The sequence below is a fragment of the Canis aureus genome, chromosome X (assembly GCF_053574225.1).
Source record: "Canis aureus isolate CA01 chromosome X, VMU_Caureus_v.1.0, whole genome shotgun sequence".
NCBI classification, from domain to species: domain Eukaryota; kingdom Metazoa; phylum Chordata; class Mammalia; order Carnivora; family Canidae; genus Canis; species Canis aureus.
In genome coordinates, this window is record NC_135649.1 from 33,254,682 (window position 1) to 33,279,805 (window position 25,124).

Genomic DNA, 25,124 nt, shown 5'->3' on the forward strand with positions numbered 1-25,124 from the left:
CTCCTGCCCTCTCCAGGCAGGACCAGTGTAATCATAAGGGTGCTTCTAAATGAAGGAGAGAGTCAGGATCAGAGACGGGAATGCGATGACAGGAGCAGCGTCAGAGTGACATGATGTACAAAAGACTTGATCAGCCATTGCTGGCAGGAAGACAGAGGAAGGGGCCATGAGCCAAAGAATGCAGGCAGCCTCTGGAAGCTGGAAAAGGAAAGATAACAGATTCTCCCCCGGAGCCTCTGGCGGAAGGGAGGCCCTGCTGACAGACACCTGGGCATCAGGCTACTGAAACCCATTTTGGACTTCTGACCTCCAGAGCTAGGAGAATAAATGTATGTTTTGAGACACTGAATCTGGGGCAGTTTTTCACAGCAGCCATAGGAAATGAATAAGGCCATGTGTTTAGTTCAACCCTCAACAGGGCCACTGGTCGGACCTGCTCCTCCTCCTGGCCACTCTGCCTTCCCTGCATTCTCTAAGCAGATGCTCACCCCTTCAGTCCACTGATCCCACCATGCTGGGCTCAAACTGTTTTACGGTCCCAATGAGGGTGAGGGCAGCGCTAGTCAGAATGAGCAAGACGACCAGAACTTGGGACACCTGGGTGGCTCAGTGGTTGAGCGTCTGCCTTCGGCTCAGGGCATGATCCCAGTACGGGGATCAAGTCCCACATCGGGCTCCCTGCATATGGAGCCTGCTTCTCCCTCTGCCTGTGTCTCTGCCTCTCTCTGTGTGTCTCTCATGAATAAATAAATAAAATAAAATCTTAAAAAAAAAGAAGTGAGGGTGACAAAACATGAGAGACGCCTAACTCTGGGAAATGAACAAGGGGTAGTGGTAGGGGAGGTGAGTGGGGGGTTGGGGTGACTGGGTGGTGGGCACTGAGGGGGGCACTTGGCAGGATGAGCACTGGGTGTTATGCTATATGTTGGCAAATTGAACTCCAATAAAAAATAAAAATTAAAAAATAAAAATAAAACAAATGATGGTTAAAATATTAATAATAATAATAATAATAATAATAAAAAATCAGGAAAAAAAGAAATCTGGAACTCACTTCTAGAGGACTCAGGAAACTGGCTGGAAAGCCAAGGCAGAGGGGTTAGATACAGGAGATGGGGTAAGACAAGGACACCGTGACTGGGACAGTGACACAAGGGGACAAGGAAGAAGATAAAACCTAGTGACTGGAAATGAATTTCAAATATAGGGCTGAGCCAGCAGCCTATAGGACTTTGAGGCCCTATAGCCAGGACTTGAGCTCTGGATTCAAGTTCTCTAATGTCCCCTGCTTAGGCCCAGGCTGGTCTCTGAGCCTGGGACAGTGCTGAGCCAGAAGTGGACATCTGAGTAGCTCTAGAGACAGGAGGGAAGGAGGGAGGCAGTGAGAGAGCCAGGCTTCCAATGCAGGACCAAAGTGAGGAGCCTTACAGAATTCTGTTCTAGATCTCCTGGTGAGCCTTCTGCCCCAAAGCTCATTTGCAATGGGCGGACAGAAGCAGAATTCTTCCACAGGCAGTCATGGCGGCCCCCCCAGTGGTGGAGAAGCACTTCTTCCCTAGGCTCAGGTTAGCCAGGAGAACCTTCTTGGCTCTATAAGCCACAAAGCATGATGGAAACCCTCTGCTGGACGGAGGGAGAGCAACTGGCCCCAAGGAGCTTTTTTTTTTTTTTTTTTTTATTTATTTATGATAGTCACACAGAGAGAGAGAGAGAGAGGCAGAGACACAGGCAGAGGGAGAAGCAGGCTCCATGCACCAGGAGCCTGATATGGGATTCGATCCCAGGTCTCCAGGATCGCGCCCTGGGCCAAAGGCAGGCGCCAAACAGCTGCTCCACCCAGGGATCCCAGGAGCTTTTAAAATACTGATGTGGTTCAATTTTTGCACCAGTTGATTCAGTGGCCCCCTGGACCGAAGTTATTTCTTGGTGGTAAGTTAGGCACCTCACAGGTGGTATTCCCTCTTTCGGGTCTCTAGGAAACGATTTACTGCGGTGAAACATGAGGAACTTGTTAACCTAGGAAAATAAACCAGTTATGCCCACAGGATTCTTCTACGCACACCGTGAGCTTCGACACCGAATCCTGCAAGGTGCAAAACGGGCAGTGTCTCAAGTGGGGAAACTCAGCTACTAATATCAAAGGCCTGGAGAGACATGCTGATGGTATTTTGGGGCAGCACTAATCCACACCAAAAAAAAAAAATCATAAAAACAGTTAATAGTTCCATGAATATGATCCCAGGTACCTCTGCAGAGCCAATGTTCTAGAGATTTTTTTTTTCCATATAGCTATTCAAATAGCAAAGAAAGGAAGAACGACCAATTGCAAACAGTTCTCAAAATCCTTGGGCTTACTTTGACAAGGGAAAATCTATACGGATCTTGCCCAGATTTCTCAGTAACAACCCCACCTCTCTCTCTCTCTCTGGTCCTCACCTCCCACCTTGCTGCTACAGAGACCTAAGCTCGCTCAGAAATAGACACGGTCTCCCAAGAGGAGGAGATCCTCACCGACACCACACAAAAAGAGCTTCCTCCACCTGATTTATTGGGGGAATCTAGGCCAGAAGCTAGTGCTGCTTTACCTGACTGTACCACAGGAGACCATACGTCTGGAGTTCATCACCCGTTCATTTAGTGAATATGGGCAGCCTACAGCCTGTGTCTCTCTCTTCCCACTTCTACAACAGAGGGGGGAGCGATAGTGTCCGATAGTGACCTGGCAAAACATGCATGGTCATGAGTATGACAATGTTTTTAACCCTTCATACGACAGGGGCTATAAAAATACAAGGCCTCAGCATCTAAAACAAATATTTTATACAAATGCATTCCCCAGCCTCCTGACACACTTCACCGAAACACTTCAAATGAAGATGTCCTGTCTGAGGCCTGGAAGAACACGTGACTTTCTTAGTTAAATCTCACCTGGTTAGGGACGTCTGGGTGGCTCAGCGGTTTAGCATCTGCCTTCAGCTCAGGTCGTGATCCCGGGGTCCTGGAATCGAGTCCTGCATCAGGCTCCCCGCAGGGAGCCTGCTTCTCCCTCTGCCTATGTCTCTGCCTCTCTCTCTGTGTGTCTCATGAATAAATAAAATCTTAAAACCAAAACAAAACATTTAATACAAATACATTCCCCAGCCTCCTGACACACTTCACTGAAACACTCCAAATGAAGATGTCCTGTCTCCGAGGCCTGCAAGAACACGTGACTTTCTCAGTTAAACCTCACCTGGTTAAAACAGTTCAGTCATTAGGGAAAGCATCAGGATGGGAAGTCAGAATATCCTCAAACATTTCTCAGCAACCGGAAACGTACATGATCCAACATAAGCTGTCGAGAAACACAAAACTACAACTTCCTGGGAATGAGAAACTCAACGGGCAACAAAAATAAGGTGCAGAACAACTGCAGGAAATCGTTGATAGCAAATTTAGGCCTGATTGTTCAGGGCTGTGCGCAGACAACAGCTAAACCATGTGTCGCTGGAACAGCTGCCAGATTTTCCATCTTATCAACGATCCTGGAAACCTGTCCACACTACTCCTAACAGAACCTATCCTGCTACCACAAAACCAGAAAGATTGCTGAATACAAAGTCCATTAATTTCTTAGGAGACATTTAGGCTCTAACAGTTTTCCACGAAGATACAGGTTTCCAAAAGAGATCTTTAAAAAAGCACTGGAATTTGAATTTCAATACTGACTTTAAAAAAAAAAAAGTGAGCCTGCTTCTCCCTCTGCCTATGTCTCTGCCTCTGTGTGTGTCTCAAATGAATAAATAAAATATTTAAAAAATAAATAAAAAAGTGAAGATTAATGAGCAAAAGGGACTCAGTAAAGTTTTGGGAGGGGAAGGAACAAGCACTGAAGTCCTGTTTTTCCATACAGAACTCAGTCCTCCTCTACCCCTCCTTTTGCATCAACCACTTGGGACAGTCATCAAGGTCAGTGCTTTGGCCCAAGGCCTCGCACGCAAGTTCCACAGACCAGAGGACTCTCTCCGAGGGCAAGACCCTCTCTGAGGTCTTCTATTAGAAGACCAGCCTTCCTCCTCACTCATCAGACTAGTCTGAAGGCAAGAACTGCCAAAGCCCCAAAGCCCCATCTCACATCTGCCAGTTTATTCTTCCAGGAAGGGCAGGAGTCTTGGCTGAACCACGTAGTTCTCACCTGTAGGGGCATGGTTCAGAGCAAGGAACTAAGAAAGCCAGGGTGCGAGCTTCCCTTCTGCTGGATTACTCTGGCCTGGTGACTTGTGATGCATACACACAAGACCCCTTGCCCACCACGCAGCCCGGGCCTATCAAGAGCTGATGGCACTCAGCAGAGCCCTGTGCCAAGCCTAGTTTTAAGTGCTTCAAAAGCCACGACTCCCTTAGGCCTTTCCACAAGCTCATGAGAGAGGCTATCAAGACACAAGAAGGTCAAATAACTGAACCAAGGTCACCCAGCAAGTAGCGGAGCTGAACTCTGAACCTCAGGCAGCGTCCTTCCAGATCCAATGCACTCTGTAATCATGCTGCTCTAACAAGCCCCAGCTTCCAGGCTAGGGAGCTCAAGGAGATTGCCCCTTTGCCCCAGGCCTTGCCCTGAACCTCCAGGGTGGAGCCCTGTGAGAATCAAAAGGGCATCTGGCTCTGGGTTGATAGAAGCGGCAGGCCAACGTTACCCATAAACCCCTCTGCGCCCTGCAAACGCTGAAAGAAACCAAGAGATCTAAATCCCAGAGATGTGGATCATAAAACGACGGCTGGATTCACAGAAAAGGAGAAAGAGTTCTAGCTCCTTCTCAACCCTGTGGTTTCTGGCCTGCCTTTCTGTGTTTTAAAACAAAAACAGAACAAAACACGAAAAAATTCTTCAATATGCCTTACTAATGATTCTGTATCTCAGAAGAAAGTAGCACCCAGGTAGGTTAATGACTCCTTTGAACTGGGTTCCCACAAACAAGCAAGGGTGGGGAGGAGTGGGTGTTCTTGAGGTGGAGTCATGAAGGATCTATCTGGAAAGGTAGCAAGCGCTTCTTTCAGCCCATGGAGGTCATGTAAAGAAAAGCCAAGGTGACTTACACAGGAATACTACACACGAATTTGAGTGTTAGACGTTACCATTTACTTTCCCCGATCTCATTAAAAAAAAAAAAAAAAAAAAGGCCTCTGTAGTCAAATAACTGTGGGAAATACCATAGACACGAACACTGTTCCTTAGCAAAGGCCTATCTAACATTGTTGAACCCGTAAAGGACCCAACTCTTGAAAAAACGTGAAGGATCACAAAAACAGAACATGGGGCGGGGGAGGGCAGAGATGATGTCACTAACCGAAGGCAGAGGCAGGATGGCTAGCCTCCTGCCAACTTCTGTCTTCTCCATTTGGGTTATTTGCATACATCTAATCTCCCTTCTGGACCTGTGAGGACCTGTGAGTCCCTTCAGGGCAGGAAACATCCTATGCAGCCCCTCTTCTCTGCCCTTCAAACCCTGGGAGGGGGAGCTGCCCAGGGGGTGACCTAACTTCCCATCTCTAACTGGAAGTCTGGGGCTGGCCTCCAGATCATTCCTCCGTGCCCCGCCTCCCACTTCCCTAATCACCCCCAAAGGTGCAAACTTCTTTCATCAGCTAATCTTGCCTACAATCTCATCTCAGCCCGGCTCTTCCTCCCCTCCCTGATCCCATGTGGAACACGTCTCTGCCCTCAAGAACCCTGGTCTTGGGGTGCCCGGCTGGCTCAGTCGGTAGAGCATGTGACGCTTGATGTCAAGAGTTGTGAGTTCAAGCCCCATGTTGGGCTGAAGGCTGACTTAAAAATAAGTATTTAAAAAAAAAAAAAAGGGATCCCTGGGTGGCGCAGCGGTTTGGCGCCTGCCTTTGGCCCAGGGCGCGATCCTGGAGACCCGGGATCGAATCCCACGTCGGGCTCCCGGTGCTTGGAGCCTGCTTCTCCCTCTGCCTATGTCTCTGCCTCTCTCTCTCTCTCTCTCTCTCTGTGACTATCATAAATAAATAAAAATTTAAAAAATAAAAATAAAAAATAAAAAATAAAAAAAGGCTGGGGCAGCCCACGTGGCTCAGCGGTTTAGTGCCTCCTTCAGCCCAGGGCCTGATCCTGGGGTCCCGGGGTAGAGTCTCATGTCCAGCTCCCTGCATGGAGCCTGCTTCTCCCTCTGCCTGTGTCTCTGCTTCTCTGTGTGTCTCTCATGAATAAATAAAAATAAAATCTTTTTTTTTTTTTTTTAAAAAAAAGGAACCCTAGCCTTCTGCCAGAACATAACACGACATGCTCAGTCATTCCCTAGAATGCCCGGCTTAACTACAACCTGGTTTTGTCCTGACAACCGTCTCAGGATAAGGTTGCTCATTTTCTTTTCCTTTCCCCTTTCACCAAACACCAAGCACGCTTTTCCTCCTCCCATTCACCCGAAGCCTCGGCCCCATCTTGACTCCACCTCCTCTCCTCTCTTCCTCCCACTTCTTCCTTCCCCTTCAAGAATCCCCAAATCCTGCTGATTCTATCACTGAAACACTTCAGACATCCTCCCCCTTATCTCCATTCTCACCGCCCCAGGTAAGCCATGCTTATCTCTCTCCAGAAATATGTAACTAGATTTCAACTAGTGACCTGGCCTCCACTCACCCAACACCTTGTCCATCGTGCACGCCGCTGCCAGTGTATTTTCCACTGAGGCCCCACTGTGTGAGGCAGTGGGGGCATAGAGATGAATGCACAGGCCCTGACTTCTTGGCTAATTATCTAGAAAGGGCAAGAACCATTGCCCCCTCCCCCTTCCATGATAGACCCCTCTAGATTACCTTTGTTTCACCAGATCTCTCTCTTTAAAAAAAAAAAAAAAAAAAAAAAAAAAAAAAAAACTTTATAAATCACTTCTACATCAGACAATCCATACACCACCCTCTTTAATCTTCATAAGAACCACATCAGGTAGGTACTATTTATCTCCATTTCACAGATAAGGAAAATAAGATCTGGTTATTTGCCTCGGTTCACAAGGCAAGCAGATGACAGAGGCCAGGTCTGATTCTTGAGACTGGGCTCTTGCCTCCCACATTTGAAGTAGGATGCTGAAATTCTGGAAAAGGGCCCAAACAGGATAACCATGATGGTGAAGAATTTTGAAATCAAGTCATGTGAGAAATAGAGGAAAGAAATGAAGTCTCTGGCTTTTGTGAAAAATGACATGGTATAGGGGCGCCTGGGTGGCTCAGTCAGTTAAACAGCTGACTCTTGATTTCGGCTCAGATCATGATCTCAGGGGGTCCTGGGATCGAGCCCGTGTCAGGCTTGTGCTGGGCGTGAAACCTGCTTGAGTTGCTCTCTCTTCCTGTCCCTCTGCCCCTCCTCCCCCTAAAAAAAAAATGACATGGTGGATGTCTCCAAATATTTGAAGGGTTGTCATGTGAAAGAGGAAGCAAACATATTCTGTGTGGCTCCAAACAGCAGAGCTAGGCCTGGCAGTGGCAGGATTTACAGAGCAGATTTCAGCTCAAGAACATTTTCTAACACACTCCTCTTAACGGGCAAGTAGTGTGTAAGGAGAAGCTAAAATCATCATTTATCAGGGGTATATGTGGGGGACATTCCTGCCTTGAGTGGGCCAGTGGTCTAGATCAGTGTTTCTGTGCACATCAGAATCACCTTGGGTAGTTTTTAAAAATACGGATGCCTGGCCCCACCCCAGACTTATCGAAACAGAATCTTGGGGTTAAGACCGTTATTGCAAGAATTACAAACAAGGAAATAAGTCTGTAAGAAGGTTCACTCAAATCCTCAAAAGAAGAAATACAAGTGGCTAATCAACATATGAAAAACTCAAGAGCAACCAAAGAAATGCAAATTAGAACAGTGCTATACCATTTACCTCCTATCAGATTGCAAAGATTAAAAAATATTAATAACCAGTGTTGGCATGGGAGAGGGGAAATGAACATGTGCATATTCTGATAAAATAGTAAATGCCAACAACTTTCTGCAGAGCAATTCAACAGTATGTTCCAGGGGACTTTTTTTTCCTTTTAATTAATGTATTTGTTTTTAAATTCCAGTATAATTACCATACAGCATTATATTAGTTTCAGATGTACAATACAGTGATTCAACAATTCTATACATTACTCACTGCTCTTCACAATACCTGTACTCTTGATCCCTTTATTCACTGATTTCACCCAGCCCCCCATCCACCTCCCCTCTGGTAATCACCAGTTTGTTCTCCAGAGGGCTTTTTAATGCTAAAAATGTGTCTAAGGGATCCCTGGGTGGCTCAGCGGTTTAGCGCCTGCCTTTGGCCCAGGGCGCGATCCTGGAGTCACGGGATCGAGTCCCGCGTCGGGCTCCCTGCATGTAGCCTGCTTGTTCCTCTGCCTGTGTCTCTGCCTCTCTCTCTATCATAAATAAATAAATAAATCTTTTAAATAAATAAATAAATAAATCTTATAAATGAATGAATGAATGAATGAATGTGTCTAATGTTGGAGCAAGCAATCCCATTGCTGGAAATTTCTCCTTAAAGGGCAAGTTTGAAAAATGCCTGCTCAAAGACATTCACCAATTAAGGTTTGTACCAATGCCATTCCAAAGATGTTTTTTTAAAGATTTTATTTATTTATTCATGAGAGACACGGTGAGGGGGGGGGACACAGACACAGGCAGAGGGAGAAGCAGGCTCCATTCTATGCAGGGAGCCTGATGTAGGACTCAATCCAGCATCTCCAGGACCACACCCTGGGCTGAAGGCAGCACTAAACTGCTGAGCCACCCAGGCTGCCCTGTTAAGTTCATTTCTATGTAAATGTAAATGGCCACAGGTGTCTAGCAGCCGCTGTACTGTACAACTCACGTTTGTAACACCACAAAATTAGAAACTATCAAAATATCACACAATAAAGTATGATTACCTACGGTACACTCCTAGTGGAATTTTTGGCAGTCATTAAACATGTAGATTTATATTGACTAAAGTGAAGAAACAAATGTTCATAAGATAGTAATAAGCAAAAAAATTATTTTCAAGTTTGTGCCATAGTTTCCCCTATGTTTTCGTAGATATATACACACATAGAGATGAAAGAGTTTTGACATATATACATTAGAATTTTAACAGCCCCTCTGAATAATGAGATGATTATTCTTGTCTGGTTTTTTAACTTTTCTACAACAAACATAAATTTACTACGTAACAATGCAATAAATGTTTTTTTTTTTTTAAAGGAAGGCCTAACGATGTTTAGAATAGGAAAAGAGTCAATCTAGAGATTTGTTTCCCATATTTGTCTTAGAAAACAAATTCTGCTGTTTGGTTCTTCAAAGAGGGTTCAAGGCAAACTCTGCACTGGGCTTTTGGACAGATCCTATAGAACTGGCTTGCCCTGGTGGCCCCCTAACCTGGGAAGCCCACAGGAGCAGGGAGTCTATGTCTGGTTGATGCACCAACCCTCCAGGTAACAGTCCTGCAGTTCAGTTCATCCAGAGCCTAGCTAGGTCTGAGAACTGGAAACGCTTGATCAAGAAGCCCATTGCAACCAGCTTTGCTCCGCTGCGTTAGGTTGTTTGGTCCTATATTAGGTACTTTGCACAAATTCCCCTGGGAAGAGGGAGCAGGACTGTGGGTTTGTTTTCAGGCCTTCCCTAAATGAGAACCTAACACACATTCCAAGCAAAGGTAGATAGTTATGTGCGGTGAGGCAGGGGGACTTAACAGCTGTGGCCACTCTTCAGCCATTCTAGGCTTTTGGAGAGTTTCTCTCTACCAGAGTCCTTAGATGACATCCAGCCGGTGCCAGGCAGGGAAATATCCTGTCTCAAGGGGCTAAAGCCCAGTAACAGCTAGCAACTCTTTCCAGATCCTTCTGCATACAAGGAATTGAGGGTGAGTTGGGTAGCAGCAGGCAAACAGTATTTAAACACCTACCAGGCGACTTTCCCAGGCTGACACAATGCCTCCTCTGAAGGGCAGCCAGAACGCGACAGGTTTACCAAATGCCTTTCCACCGCCACCCACCCCCCAACCCAGGCACCAATAGCTAGAGCCTGAACTGTAACAAAAACACCTTTAAAACTCGGCATTTTAAATGTGTGTATATGTAAACACTTCTCTCTTAATCACACACACTCTCGGGTTATAATATTCCTCCCCAAGCCCCTCCTGGGAAATCTCTGCCAATGGTTAATTCTGTAATTATGTCTTTCCCTCGGCTAAAACTGACCTTCATATAAATACCAAACTTAAAGGAAAATGCAACAACCAGACAATCTCTTTCCCCCGTTGCTTCATTATTTAGTGAATGGAGTCGTGGAAGTAGTAATAACTGAATGAAAGTATGAATACGTGACTACATGCTTTATACAGCCCAGGCCCTCAGACTTTTTCAAACGGTGAGCAAAACTGAACGATGTTAGCAACACGCCAACAAGGGTATAATTGTAAAAAAAAAAAAAAAAAAAAAAAAAAAAAAAGCAATAATAATCCGAGAAAACAAAACAAAAACAAAACCCCATCTAGGGATCCCTGGGTGGCACAGCGGTTTAGCACCTGCCTTTGGCCCAGGGCGCGATCCTGGAGACCCGGGATCGAGTCCCACGTCGGGCTCCTGGTGCATGGAGCCTGCTTCTCCCTATGCCTGTGTCTCTGCCTCTCTCTCTCTCTCTCTCTCTGTGTGTGTGTGTGTGACTATCATAAATAAATAAAAGTTAAAAAAAAGATTTAAAAAAAACATCTAAACAGGAAATACTGTATATTTGCTGTATATGTGTTCAGTCAGGGGGGTTTTCCAAGTTCTGGCAAGAAATACACCAGAGGAAAGCGTGACCTGCCCTGGGAATGGCTCCCTAGTGAAATCTTCCAAATACAGGCATAATTCCTTTTATTCTGCTTCACTTTATCATGCTTTGCTGATGACAGTGTGGTTTACAAATTGAAGGTTTGTTGCCAACTGCATCGAGCAGGTCTACTGGCACCATCTTTCCCCAAAACGTGGGCTCATTTTGGATCTGTGTCGTTCTGGTTACTCCCTGCAATATTTCAAACCTTTTTATTATCGTTGTATTTGCTATGATGATCTGTAATCAGCGACTACATCTCACTGAAAGCCCAGTTGATGGTTCACCTTTTTTTTAAAAGTGCTTTAGTATTTTTTAATTAAGGCATCTACAAGGTTTTTTAGATGCAATGCTGTTGCACACTTAACAGACTACAGTATGGTGTAAACATAACTTTCCTCTGCACCAGGAAACCAAAAATTGCATTTGACTCGCTTGTGAGGTTCACTGTCCTGTGGTGATCTGGAACGGAACCCTCAGTAGCTCTGAGGGATTTCTGTGTGTGGCTCCATACTGAAGACCTAATGCAAGTGTCGTGGGTTTACAGCAGCAAGTGTAAATCCTACTTCAGCTGTCCCTAATAAACACTTTGGGGCTAAACCAGAAAAGAATCAGAAGTTATGGTGGCAGCTGCAACATGGTCCACTTGCACTCCAGCCGCCCATGGCTTTGCTAACTTTGGTTACTGGCTCTTTGTGTCAGAAAAGCAGGAGCCAAGAGAGAGCCAGCTAGGAGAATCCACTCCACTTAAGGCTCTTTCCTGATTTCTTAATTGACGGAACTGCTTAGAAATAGCATTCACCAAGGTGTTATGAATAATCTACAATCGATCTGGGTCCATCATCTAGGTGTCCTATCAACAAACAAAGACCCAACTCGGGCTGCGACCAATAAAAACAAATGAAGAGGGATCCCTGGGTGGCGCAGCGGTTTGGCGCCTGCATTTGGCCCAGGGCGCGATCCCGGAGACCCGGAATCGAATCCCACATCAGGCTCCCCGTGCATGGAGCCTGCTTCTCCCTCCGCCTGTGTCTCTGCCTCTCTCTCTCTCTCTGTGACTATCATAAATAAATAAAAATTAAAAAAAAAACAAATGAAGAAAATGGCAGCCACATTCACATATAACTGTAAGCACCTAACACTGTGTCTTTTTTTTATTTTTATTTATTCATGGGGGGGTGCTCCATGCAGGAAGCCCGATGTGGGACTCAATCCCGAGACTCCAGGATCACGCCCTGAGCTGAAGGTGGTGCTAAACCGCTGAGCCACCCAGGGATCCCCTACTGTGTCCTGAACATAGCAGAGGCTCAATAGATACTCACTGGTTTGGATTCCTAGAATCTGTCCTCCTCCCGCCTCCCTGCCCCGCCGCCAAGTTCCCAAAATCTCAATGTGGATCACATACCAGAGTAGTAAATAAATATTCCTGTGCCTCGCCTGGTAAATATCCATGCACTCGGTCCCAAGTAAACCAGGTTGGCAGCAGCTCCCAGAAAAATCTGCTCCCGCTAAGTTTCTCCTGCTTTGCCACAGAGCCAATGGTAAGGAAGGCGCAGCTGCACCTGTGCTACACAAAATTCTTTTATAAACCTAAAAGCTGGGGCACCTGGGTGGCTCAGTGGTTGTGCAGCTGCCTTTGGGTCAGGCCATGATCCCAGGGTCCTGGGATTGAGTCCCATATCTGGCACCCCGTGGAGACCCTGCTTCTCCCTCTCTCTTTGCCTATGTCTCTGCCTCTCTCTGTGTCTCTCATGAGTAAATAAAATGTTGTTTAAAAAAAAAAAAGCCTGGGGCACCTGGGTGGCTCAGTTCGCTAGGCACCCGACTCATGATTTCTGCTGAGGTCCTGATTTCAGGGTTATGGGATCAAGTCCCCCCATGGAGGGGAGCTCAATAAGGAGTCTGCTGGAGATTCTCTCTTCCTCTGCCCCTCCCTGCTTCTCTCTCTCTCTCTCTCTCTGAAATAAATAAATCTTTAAAAAATTGAATAAAAAAAAAAAAAACTAAAAGCCTTGGCAAGAATGCTAATGTTAACGTTTTTGCTGCTGAGGGTGGCAGGTCGAATGCTGGTCAAATCCCAGGGGAGGTTTGCTGAGGCCCATTTCTTCTCTTGAGACCATCTGTCCACATCACTGGCTCCCTTCGCACCATGCAGTAGAGGGCCAGCTACCCCTGCTCAATCAAGGTTTTTTTCTTTCCTGAATTTAGGAAAGCATTTCCTGTGCTGGGCAGATTGGATCACTTGTTAGCAATCACCCAAGATGAGAGCCCCGGGTATAAATGCCCTGCACACAGCTTGCCTTCCTCTCTAAGCTGGCCGTGATGACAGTCGAGGTTCCAATTTGACCCTAACAGGACCTCTTTCTAAAATCAGTGAGACGTACAATAAGCCAAGTCCATTAAAACAACATTAAAGGTCTGGTTTTAGATCTGCTAAACAGCAGGATTAAACTTTCAAGGGTCCAGCCACGACAGAGAGATTTCTTTAAAGTCACTTGGCTTTGCACAGTTGTAGCTATTAGGGATCAGATCTTTATCTCAAAGGTACATATTTTACCTTTGATCCTCCTCCAGAACTCCCACTAATGTCAACTTTCTCCACTGTAGGGATCAAGCCCCTGGCCTCCCTTTAATGTTGGCTTTATCGCAGATTCTACAAGATCAACAGAAAAATTACAAGGAAAAGCTGTGAAGTTCCCTTCCAATGATAAGTTGTTTTAACAAAAAGAGCCCACACTTAAACAGCGAAATTTAAACACAGCAGACGAGACACTCTAAGGTAGAGGGAAAGGAGACACAGGAACCAACAACAAAAACTCAAAGTAACAAAACAAACACTAATTAACCAGTCTGATGGCTTATTTAGGGTTTGCTCTCTAGCCCAGGAAATTGGCTACCAGAGTGTCTCGAAAACACAAGGGGCCAAGAGCCCGTTAGCACCGTCCGCTTTCCTCCAGCGCCAGACAATCCGGACGAGGCTGAGGGTGCGGTGGAGGGCTCCTGGGGGACTCTCCCCGGGAGTCAACACGCTCTCAAGTCCCCAGCCCCCAGCCCCCCACCCCCGCGGCCGTGAGCGCAGGGGCTCTGACCCCCAGGGCCTCCATCCCCGGCCCGGCACACGCCATCGTCCCCCAAACACGGCCCCGTCTCCTGGCCTCCGGAGCGCTCCTAGGTCCCGGGGGACACCCTCGCCCCGTGGCGGGCGACCCCGCGCGCACTCGCCCCGGAACCCCGTTGTTTGCAATTCCCTCCCTCCGCCGCAGCAGCCCAGCACCCCTTCGACACCCATCACCACCCTCTCCCCAGTAGCGGGAGGAAGTCGCTCTGCTTCCTCTGTTCTCACCGCCCGCCCGAGCTTGGGAGCCCGGGGCTTTTTGGGTGGGGTTCTTTTTTTGTGTACACAACGTGTGTGTGTGTGTGTGTGTGTGTGTGTGTGCGCGCGCGCGCGTGCATGTGCGTGTGTGTGTGTGTGTGCGCGCAAAATGCTCATCGCATCCTTCCGCCGCGGCTGCCTCAGGTGCCCGCAGAAGGGAACGGGGATCTCGTCGCGCCCCGGTCCCCGGCTCTTTGTGCCGGCTCCAGCGCAGCGAGGTCCGCTCCCCGGCTCACAGCGCCGGCCCGGCCCCGCTTCCGAGCCCCCGCCTCCCGCGCAGCCCCCCGAGCCCCCGAGGGCAGCTGGGCGTCCCGCCGGGCGCACGCCTCCGCCGCGCTGTCAGCGGGCGCCGGGACTCGGACCCCGGCCGGCGGCGGCTGGTGCGCAAACTTACTGAAGCGGAGAAAGAGAGCGCGGCGCGCAGCGGGGGCCGCCACCGCCGCCGGCGCCGTTCCAGTCCCCGTCCCCGTCCCCGTCCCCGCGCGCGGAAAGCCAGCCCCGCCGCTCTCGCCCGGAGCGCGTCCCCCGGGGCGCCCGGCGCCCCGCCACTCACCAGCACCACGGAGCCCCGCACGGCCTCCGACACGCTCTGCCGGAGCTCAGCCGCCGTGCCGGGCTTGCTGAGCCGCTTGGTGAATTTGCGCACTTCGGCCATGGCAGCGGCGGGCAGGTCGCGGCGGGCTCACTCACTGGCCCGGGCCGGGGCGGCCACGGCCGCGGCTGCTCCCTCTGTTTACCCGCCGGCCGACCGGCCACATCGCAGCTCGGCGGCGGCGCGGCTCCCGCGGCTCCTCCCTCCGGGCCGCGGCTCCTCCCTCGCCCCCTCCTTCCCTCCTCGGCTCGCCCGCGCGCTCCCCGTCCTGCCCCGCCGCGGGGCCGCTCCCTCCCCTGGAGAGCCCGAGCTCGGCTCCCGCGGGCCCCAGGAGGAGGGTGTGTCCGGCGAGCAAGGGTGTGTGCGGGGGGAGGGCGAGCGGACGGGGGGGGCGAGGGTCACGAGGGAAGAGGGGGGAAGTGGCAACCGCTCGGGCTCCGCCCGCAGCTGATGTTGCTGGTGCAGCCGCATCCGGGAGGGGAGATCAGGCTGCTTCGGGGAGATCGGGGAGATCGGGCGGCTTCATTTGTCGCGCGCACGCGCGCGCGCGCGCGTGTGTGTGTGTGTGTGTGTGTGTGTCTGGGGTGGTGTAGCGAAATCTCTCCAAGTGTGGGGCGTGTTCTACCCCAGTGCTCCTTTCCCGCCCCAGAGGCTGCGGCGCCTGCAGGAGCGCGGGGGACTGTCGCGTGCGCCCCCCGCCCCCCCCCGCAAGCCCGCGGGGCCGAGGCGGCGAGGGGCTGGGAAGGAACGTGCAGCGGCCGCCTATTGTGTGCTCCGCCGGGAGGGGTCGCGCGGCCGTCGGGGGCGGGGGAGAGAGCGTTTCTGGCCGGAGCCGCTCCGCTGGGTCCTCCGCCCCCCCCCCTCCCCGCCCGCACCGCTTTCTGACCTGCAGGGGTCCTGCGCCCTGGAGTGGGCGACCCCGGGAGGAAGGAAGGAGCCGGCTTTCCAACTCTGGAAACTCGCCGCGGCTGCACCCCCTCCACCCCACCCCCACGAGGGCTGGGGAGAGCCGGGTGGCGGGGCCTGAGCCTGTGGCAGGTTGTCTAGTTCTGCACTGGCCGTGCGCTGGGGTGGGGTGGGGTTGGTATTGGGAAGGCCATCGCCTGGAGTCTGGGGGACCGACCCGTCCTCCAGAAGCCTTCACGTGTGCCCAGCTGTCACCTCTCCATCTCCTACTCCTTTCCTTATCCTCTTCACCTAACGAGAAATTCTTTTCCAAGAATAAAAGAACATCTAACTAGACGTAAAACAAACATGCTTAAGACAAATAAGGATGGGAATCTCGGAATACTAGGGACCCGGAAAAAGCTCCCCAGCTGTAAAGTGAGAAGCCCCACTGACCTTGGCAATGTTCTGTTTGGTTACTTCATGTGTTGAGAGTTTGAAAATGACCAACAGTTTCTGGGGTACCATGGCAGAGGTCCCAAGAAGGTTCCTACCACTGCCTTGGGGCACTTGCCTCACTTTTCCCAACTTCAGAGACCAAGCAGTGACACCTACATAAAGGACTTTGTTATGAAAACAAGGACATGGATGATGGTTTCCAGGAACCCAGAATAGGCCAAGTCTCTTAGCACCAAATCTATTCCAGCAGCCATCCCATTGGTCCCAATAAAGCACAGACTGAGGGTCCAATGGGGCTTGGTACCTGGAAGGCCTAGAAAGGTAGAGGCTTTGGGGACATCTGGTGGCTCAGTGGTCGAGGGGATGCCTTGGGCTCAGGGCGTGATCCCCGGGGTCCTGGGATCGAGTCCTGCATCAGGTTCCCTGTGAGGAGCCTGCTTCTCCCTCTGCCTATGTCTCTGCCTCTCTCTGTGTGTGTCCCTCATAAATAAATAAATAAATAAAATCTTTATTTTAAAAAAGCTGGAGGCTTTGTATCAGCAATCTGAGCTTTCCACAGTGGATGTTTATAAAATGTGCTCACTCTTGAATGCAGGTAGATCAGCGGGACGTCATGCCCTACAGCCATAACTTTCTCTTTGCTAAAAGCCCAGTTTTGCTTTGGGTGTAGGGCCAAGTCACAGGGCTTGGAGAAGACAGGCCCAGCTCCTGATGAATCATGATTGGTTTAAAAAAAATCACATTCATCTCACTTTCTTTTACTACAGGAATGGTCTTTTTTTAAAGATTTTGTTTATTTATTCATGAGAGACACACACACAGAGAGAGGCAGAGACTCAGGCAGAGGGAGAAGCAGGCTCCATGCAGGGAACGCGATGTGGGACTCCATCCTGGTACTCCAGGATCACACCCCAGCTGGAAGGCAGGCACCAAACTGGTGAGCCACCCAGGGATCCCCTCACACTGCTCTTTTATATTCCTTTGGCCGAAACTGAATGGGAGTCAAGACCATTCCTATAGGGACACCTGGGTGGCCTTCAACTCAGGGCGTGATCCTGGAGTACCAGGATGCAGTCCCACATGGTGTTCCCTGCATGGAGCCTGCTTCTCCCTCTGCCTGTGTCTCTGCCTCTCTCTCTCTCTCTCTCTGTCTTTCACGAATAAATAAATAAAATTTTTTAAATAAACAAACAAATAAATAAATAATAAATAAGCAAGCAAGCAGTGATGTGAGACGAAAGCTCCTGAGAAAGTATTTCCCCCTTGATAAAAAGGGATGGGCCAGGAGACCTCTGTCCCCTTTTCTTCCTGAGGGATGTTTTCTTGAAATGCATCTGCTCTTGACAGGCTTTTTACAACCTTGAGGGAAGGCCAGAGGAAAGGCTAAAATGACCGCAGAGAAGCCAATCCACAATCTGGATGGCACTGACCATTTAACCCTCCCTAATCCTGCCCACCACCTGATTTCCTTTGTAGGCGATAAAACTCAAAAAAGTTGCAACTTTTAGTTGAAATTCTGTTACTTTTCAGCCACAATACTACATGCTGTAGCCACTGAAAGTGCGCAGAATTGAAAAAGATAAGCCATGTCCCTCTTCTGCTGCCACTTCTGTTCTACGGCAAGCAAATGGACTCGTGAACTTCAGAAAGAGATGAATAGTACGCGAGGATTAAGGTGACCTGCTAGAGAGGAAGGGAGTTGGGGGAGCTCCTTTAGAATAGATGGTCAAGGAAGGCCTCTTTGGGGAAATGAAAACAGAGGTGAGTGCTGATGGAAAAGAAGCAGCCACCAGAGATCAGCACGTAGAGCCCTCCAGGTAGAAGAGACTACAGGTACAAGGCCCGGAGAAGGGAGCTGACTCAGTGCATTGAAAGGCAGAAAAAAAGGCCAGCGTGGCTGGAGCATTGAAGGAAGAGAAGTGCTAGGAGATGCAGCATGACAAGTAGGCAGCTTCTCCAGGACCTTGTGGAGCCGTCAGGAGCATTTGTCACACCGATGGTGCACAAACACCATCTGGTCCTCTCGCGGGCTCCACACCCATTCCTGAGGCCGGGAGATTTCACCGGGTGCTTCAGAGCTTCTGTTGAGTTACATAAACGTTGAGCACTGAGCTATGCACTGAGGGAGGGCGAGGGAGGAATTCAAGTTAAATTTAAAAAGTCTAGTAAAAGTTGTTTTGTTTTGGTTTTTAGCACATTATTTTGCTGGTTTTTTGTCACTGGACTTGAACATTTTGCTCTGTAGCTCAAGAGCTTCTCCTGAGGGAAATATATGAAAGCAGTGGGTTGCGTACAAGATCATCCTGGCTAATGCTGTTTGTTTGTGTTTGTTTGTTTTTTAACTCGAGTTAATTAACATATAGTGTAGGATTGGTTTCAGGAGTAGAATTTGACGATTCATCCCTCACCTATGCCACCCAGTGCTCATCCCAACAAGAATGTACTTATGATACAAGGTAGTATGTGGTAAAGACCATGCTTGAGGTAAAGAGGCAGGTGAGATCACATCCAATTAGGATCTATGGAAGGCTCCTTGAAGGAGGAGGTGTTTGATCTGGACCTTGAGGATGAGGAGGATTTGGAAATAACTACTCACATAGTGAAGGGAAATTGTAGAGGCAATCCTAAAGCTTCCAATAGGGCATTATACTGGGTGATCTCTTTTCCAAACTTATTAAATATCTTCAGTTTCGGGGCGCCTGGGTGGCTCAGTCAGCTAAACGTCTGACTCTTAATTTTGGCTCAGGTCATGATCTCAGGGTAGTGAGATGGAGCCCCCTCACCCCACCCCAGTTGGGCTCCATGCTCAGCAGGGAGTCTGCTTAATTCTCTCCTTCTGCCCCTCCCCCCAGCTCGCTCAGTCTCTCTCTAAAATAAATAAATAAAATCATAAAACAATATAAAACAAATTTATCTATCCTAATTGAACCCAAAATTCCAGTACTAGAAATGCCTTTGAGCCCTTTAACCTAAAAATTCCACACCTATGAATTCATGCCAAAAACTCTCACAGGTGAACTGAGATGCTCATTGTATCAGTGTTTGTAATAGCAAAGTATTAGAAACAACTGAAATATCCATCCGGAAGGGACAGCTTTATCCTCAATCCCTAGACCAGTGCCTGGCATGTAGTAGGTGCTCAAAAAATATTTGTTGAGTGAATGAATAGGCATACATCATTCATACTAAGGAATTTTCTACAGTTATCTAAAGAATGAGGTATATATGTATGTCCTTACATGGAAAAAGCTCCAAAAATATTTATAAAATGCAAGTTGCAGAGGAGGCACCTGGCTGGCTCAGTTGATAGAGCATGTGATTCTTGATCTCTGGGCCTTGAGTTTGAGCCGCATATTGGGTGTAGAGAGTACTTTAAAAAGTTACAGAATAATTCTATTTGTGAAAAAATATATATACACAAAGGAGTGCCTGGCTGGCTCAGTCAGTAGAGCATGTGACTCTTGATCTCAGGGCTAAGTTCTAGCCCCAAGTTGGGTGTAGAGATTACTTAAAAATAAAATCTTACAAAAAATAGTATCTGTGCGTGTGTAACTATGTTCCCGTACATCAGCTAACAGTGGGGGCCTCACAGGTAGAAAGTGCGAGTGAAGGGCAAAGGGCGAAGGGACTTTCACATTTAAACATTTAAATGCTGCAGACCCCCAAATTTGTATTCCTGGCTTCAACCACCTGACTTGTATATCCAATTCATCATCCAAACTTGGATGTCTCATTGGTATCTAAAGTTGAGCATGCCCCAAGCCTAACTCCTATTATTCCTCCACAAATCTACCCCTTCTATAATTTCTTCTCAGTATATCATAGTTCTTTACAAGTTGTTTAGGTCAAAAAACCTTAGAGTCATCTCTTACATTTCTTACACACCCTGAATCCAACCCAATAGCAAATCCTGTTGACTCTGCCTTCAAAGTACATCCAAGATTCAACCACGTGTCCTCACCTCTACCAATACCACCCTAGTCCCAGCTACCAGCATCTCTTGCCTACATTATTTTAACAGTGTCTCAACTGGCCCCTCTGCATTCTCCCAGTCTCCCCCTAGAGTCTATTTGTAACATACCAGTTGGTGATTCTAATCAACCCCTCTGATCAGTCTGTACTTAGAATGGCCTACGAGATCCAAAATCTTGGTTATCTCTTGCCATGCAACAGATTACCCTGAAATTGAGCAGCTTAAAACGACATACACATCATATCCCACGGTTTCTGTGGATCAGGAGTCTGAGTATTGCTTAGCTGGGCCTCCAGGTGAGGGTCTGTCACTAGGTTGTGATCAAGGAGGGTTTCTAGGATCTCTCACAAGGCTATAATCAGGGTTTCAGTTGAGACTTCACTCATCTCAAGGTTCATGTGGGTCACGATCTGCTGCCAGGCTTGCTCAGTGGTTGTTGGCAGGATCTGGATCCTTACAGATTGCTGGACTGAGGACCTCGGTTCCTTACCACATGGCTTCTCCATTAAGCAATTCATAACATCGCAGCTGGCTTCATCGAAGTGAACACACCAGACAGTGACAGACTACCAGCATGTAGAAGCCAGAGTCTTAGAAAAATATATTTATTTGAGAGGGAGAGAGAGAGAAAGAGCACGCACACACACACACACACACACACACACACACACACACACGTGAGGAGAGGGAGAGGGAGAGAATCTCAAGCAGACTCCCCACTGAGTGCAGAGCCCCATGACCTGAGTGGAAATGAAGAGTAGGACACTTGGGGCACCTGAGCGGTTCAGTCCTTCAGGCGCCTGACTCTTGATTTCCACTCAGGTCTTGATCTCACGGTTATGGGATTGAGCCCTGCATGGGGCTCTGTGCTCCACTAGGAGTATGCTTGAGATTCTTTATCTCCCTCTTCCTCTGCCCCTCCCCAGTGCGTGCTCTCACTCTCTCTCTAAAATAAATAAATAAATCTTTAAAAAAAACCGGGGGGTACCTGGGAGGCTCAGATGGTTAAGCATCTGCCTTTGGCTCAGGTCATGATCTCCAGGTCCTGGAATCAAGCCCTGCATTGGGCTCCCTGCTCAGTGGGAAGTTTGCTTCTCCTTCTCCCTCTGTTTCTCACCACCCCTTCTCTCTTTCTCTTTTCTGTAAATAAAGAAATAAAAATAAAAATAAAGAAATAAAATCTTTAAAAAAAAATCACAGAAAGTGCCAAGACCATTCAATGGGGAAAAAAATAGTCTGTTTACCAAATGGTTCTGGACAACCAGATTTCCATATGCAAAAGAATGAAATTGGTCCCCTACCTCACTCCACATATAAAAATTAACTTAAAATAAATTGATGATCTAATTATAAGAGCTAAAGCAATAAGACTCCTAGAAAAGGGACACCTGGGTGGCTCAGCGGTTAAGCATCTGCCTTTGGCTCAGGGCATGATCCTGGGATTGAGCCCTGCATCAAGCTCCCTGTTCAGCAGAGCTTCCTTCTCCTTCTCCCTCACCCTGCTTCCTTCCCTGCTGCTCGTGCTCTCTCCCTCACTTGCACTTTCTTTCTCAAATAAATAAACAAAATATTTTTTAAAACAACCAGATAGAATTACCATATGCTCAAGCAATTCCAATCCCAGGTATATGTCCAAGAGAAATAAAAGCAAATGTCATAAGGATACTTGTTTTTTTTTTTTTAAAAAAAAAGATTTTACTTCTTTATTCATGAGAGACACAGAGAGAAAGAGAGGCAGAGACACAGGCAGGGGGAGAAGCAGGCTCCATGCAGGGAGATCAATGCAGTACTCCATCTCGGGTCTCCAGGATCACGCCCCGGGCCAAAGGCAGGCGCTAAACCGCTGAGCCACCCAGGGATCCCCTCATATGGGTACTTGTACAAGAATGTTTGGAGCAGCATTTTTTCTAATAGCCAAAGGATGGAAATAACCCAAATGTCCATCAGTAGGTGAACAGCTAAAAAAATATGGTATAGCCACATCGTGAAATATTTTCAGCCATAAAAAGGAATGAATTCCTGCTACATGTTATACCTTGGATGAGCCTTGAAAAAATTGTGCTAAATGAAAGAAGCCAGACACAAAAGATGAACTATTATACGATTCCTTTTATATGAAATGCCCAGAAAAGGCAAACTTTTTGAGGTAGAAGAGAGTAGGGGTTGCCAGGACTGGCAGAAAAGGAAATAGGTTGGAATTCCTTAGTGGGTATGAGGTGTTCTTCTGGGGTGATGAAAAAGTTTTGCAACTAGAGAGAGGTGGTGGTGAATGTACCAAATTGGACATTTAACTGTAGAATATTATTCAAACTTGGGAGACCTGGGCGGCTCAGGGGTTGAGCATCTGCCTTTGGTTCAGGTCGGGATCCTGGGGTCCTGGGATCGAGTCCCACATCAGGCTCCTTGCGGAGAGGCTGCTTCTCCCTCTGCCTGTGTCTCTGCCTCTCTCTGTGTGTCTCTCATGAATAAATAAATAACATCTTTTTAAAAAGTTTAAAAAGGTATTATTCAACCTTAAAAAAGAAGGGAATCCTATCACCTGCTATAATGGATATGGATGAACCTCAACACATGATGTGGAGTGAAATAAGCCAGCCACAAAAAAACAATGGCTATATGACTCTACTCATTTGAGACATACATCTATAGTGGTCAAAATTTTGGGAACAAAAAGTAGAAAGGTGGTTGTCAGGGGCTGAGAAGTGAGGGGGAAGAAATGGAGAGTTGTTCAGTGTGTATGGAGTTTCAATTTTGCTAGATGAAAAAGTTCTAGAAATCTGTTTCACAACAATGAGAATATAATTAACACTGCTGAACGGTACATGTAAAAATGGTTAAGAGGATAAATTTTATATTATGTGCCCTTTATCACAACTGATTTTTTTTTTCTGAAATAGGCTCCATGCCCAACATGGGGCTTGAACTCAATGACCCTGAGATCAAGAGTCATGGCGATCCCTGGGTGAGTCAGCGGTTTAGCACCTGCCTTCAGCCCAGGGCATGATCCTGGAGACCCGGGATTGAGTCCCAAGTCAGGCTCCCTGCATGGAGCCTGCTTCTCCCTCTGCCTGTGTCTCTGCCTCTCTCTGTTTCTCTCTCTCTCTCTCTCTCTGTGTGTCTCTCATGAATAAATAAATAAAATCTTTAAAAAAAAGGAGTCACATGTTCTACTGACTGAGCCAGCTAGGCTCCCCTCACAAATAATTTTTTTAATTTAAAAATTGATTAATTGTATGTTATATAAATAACATAAAATAAATAAAAAAATAGCACATCAAAAAGAAGAAGGAGGAGGAGGAAGAGAAGGAGATGGTGGGGAGTGGCAGGTGAAACAAGACTAGCAAAAAGTCACTATCTGTTGAAGCTGGGTGATGGGTACATGAGGATTCATTATACTATTCTTTCTGCCTTTCTGCATATTGTGTATAAAATTTTCCATAATTAAAAATAGAGAAATTGAGGGGTGCCTGGGTGGCTCAGTTGGTTAAGCATCCGACTTGATTTCAACTCGGGTCATGATCTCAGAGTCGTGAGATGGAGCCCCGCATGGGGCTCCACGCTCAGGGCAGAGTCAGCTTGGGATTCTCTCTCTGCCTCTGTTCCTCCTCCTGTACACACACACACACACACACACACACTCTCTCTCTCTCTCTCTCTCAAATAAATAAATAAGATCTTTTTTTAAAAATAGAGAAATTGTGCTTGCAAAACTGTAGCAATATAATACATATTATCTGTTTTCAGAAATTTCCTTAGTCTGAAAGTCTAAAATCAATCATACCCTGATAAACCAGTTGTGTGTGCTGGTTTGGAGTGACCACGATGGCTAAATAAATAAATAAATAAATAGGCTGATAAGGAAGCCAGAGAGCATTGGGAAGAATGATGTCTAAGGTAACATATTCATATAGTTGTTCTGATTATGCGATAATCTGCCTTTTAAAAATGGCTTGCTGTGTCCAGAAACTACTGAAAGTTCATGGAAGATCACCAGGAGAATGAAAACACGATAGCCAGGGAATTAATGCATAGGCAGCATTTATCAACTAAACATCGTACTGAAATATATGGTCCTCCCCGGTGACTGCAGTTTTCGTGACATTCAGAAATATTTATTAAATACATGCACCACCAGGGCTGCCATACCGAGCAATTCTAGAGAATACCAATCACATCCTAAATCACATGAATGGCACCCCCCTTGGAGATATGTAGGGACAGTCTGTTCAGCTGTCTGCAAGTGGCCTTGTGCTGTATCCACTCATTCTTCTCACTCCCCAGGGATACCAGGGTTGAGAGAAAAATTATGAGCAAACAAACAAAATAAACCAAAACCAGAGACTTATGGGGCTTCATAAGGTCTGAATCTCACCAAGGCAGAGTTATAGTAATCCTGGGGTCCCAGGATCGAGTCCCACGTTGGGCTCCCTGCATGGAGCCTGCTTCTCTCTCTGCCTGTGTCTCTGCCTCTCTCTCTCCTTCTGTGTCTCATGAATAAATAATTAAAATCTTTTAAAAAAGTGACTGTAAACAATGAGAGCCTTTGATTTCTCAAAACTCAGAAGCTGAATTACCTAGAGTGAAATAGTCATGATTTCTGAAACAGCTGAATTAAAGAGTACCTACGTATTGTAAAACATCGTATTTGTGTTCTTCCCTTTTCTTCAATGAATCTGCTCAAAACGGTTCCTTTAGATTAAGCTAGAATTAAAAGAAAATATAGTGGGCTGATGGTTACATGTATATGCATATTTATTCATATATATATATAACAAGTGTGCTTTATTGTTTATAATTATAGCTCAAGGGATCCCTGGGTGGCGCAGCGGTTTGGCGCCTGCCTTTGGCCCAGGGCGTGATCCTGGAGACCCGGAATCGAATCCCACGTCGGGCTCCTGGTGCATGGAGCCTGCTTCTCCCTCTGCCTATGTCTCTGCCTCTCTCTCTCTCTCTCTGTGTGACTATCATAAATAAATAAAAATTAAAAAAAATAATTATAGCTCAA

General features: G+C 47.3%; 1 protein-coding gene across 5 annotated transcripts in view; it reads right to left on the minus strand.

The window, feature by feature from the left end:
* The window catches only part of DOCK11 (dedicator of cytokinesis 11), a 189,529-nt gene extending 174,535 nt beyond the window's left edge, over nt 1–14,994 (minus strand). For 2 of the 5 annotated variants that reach the window (XR_013374910.1, XR_013374911.1), the window contains exon 1: nt 14,764–14,994. Coding sequence is in view for 3 of the 5 variants with exons in the window: in XM_077888910.1 (XP_077745036.1) it covers nt 14,764–14,865 (102 nt within the window). In the remaining 2 variants the exon portion in view is untranslated. The remainder of the gene's footprint in view (nt 1–14,763) is intronic. The other 3 variants (XM_077888909.1, XM_077888908.1, XM_077888910.1) reach the window with 2 other exon arrangements.
* Between the last annotated feature and the right edge of the window lie 10,130 nt (nt 14,995–25,124).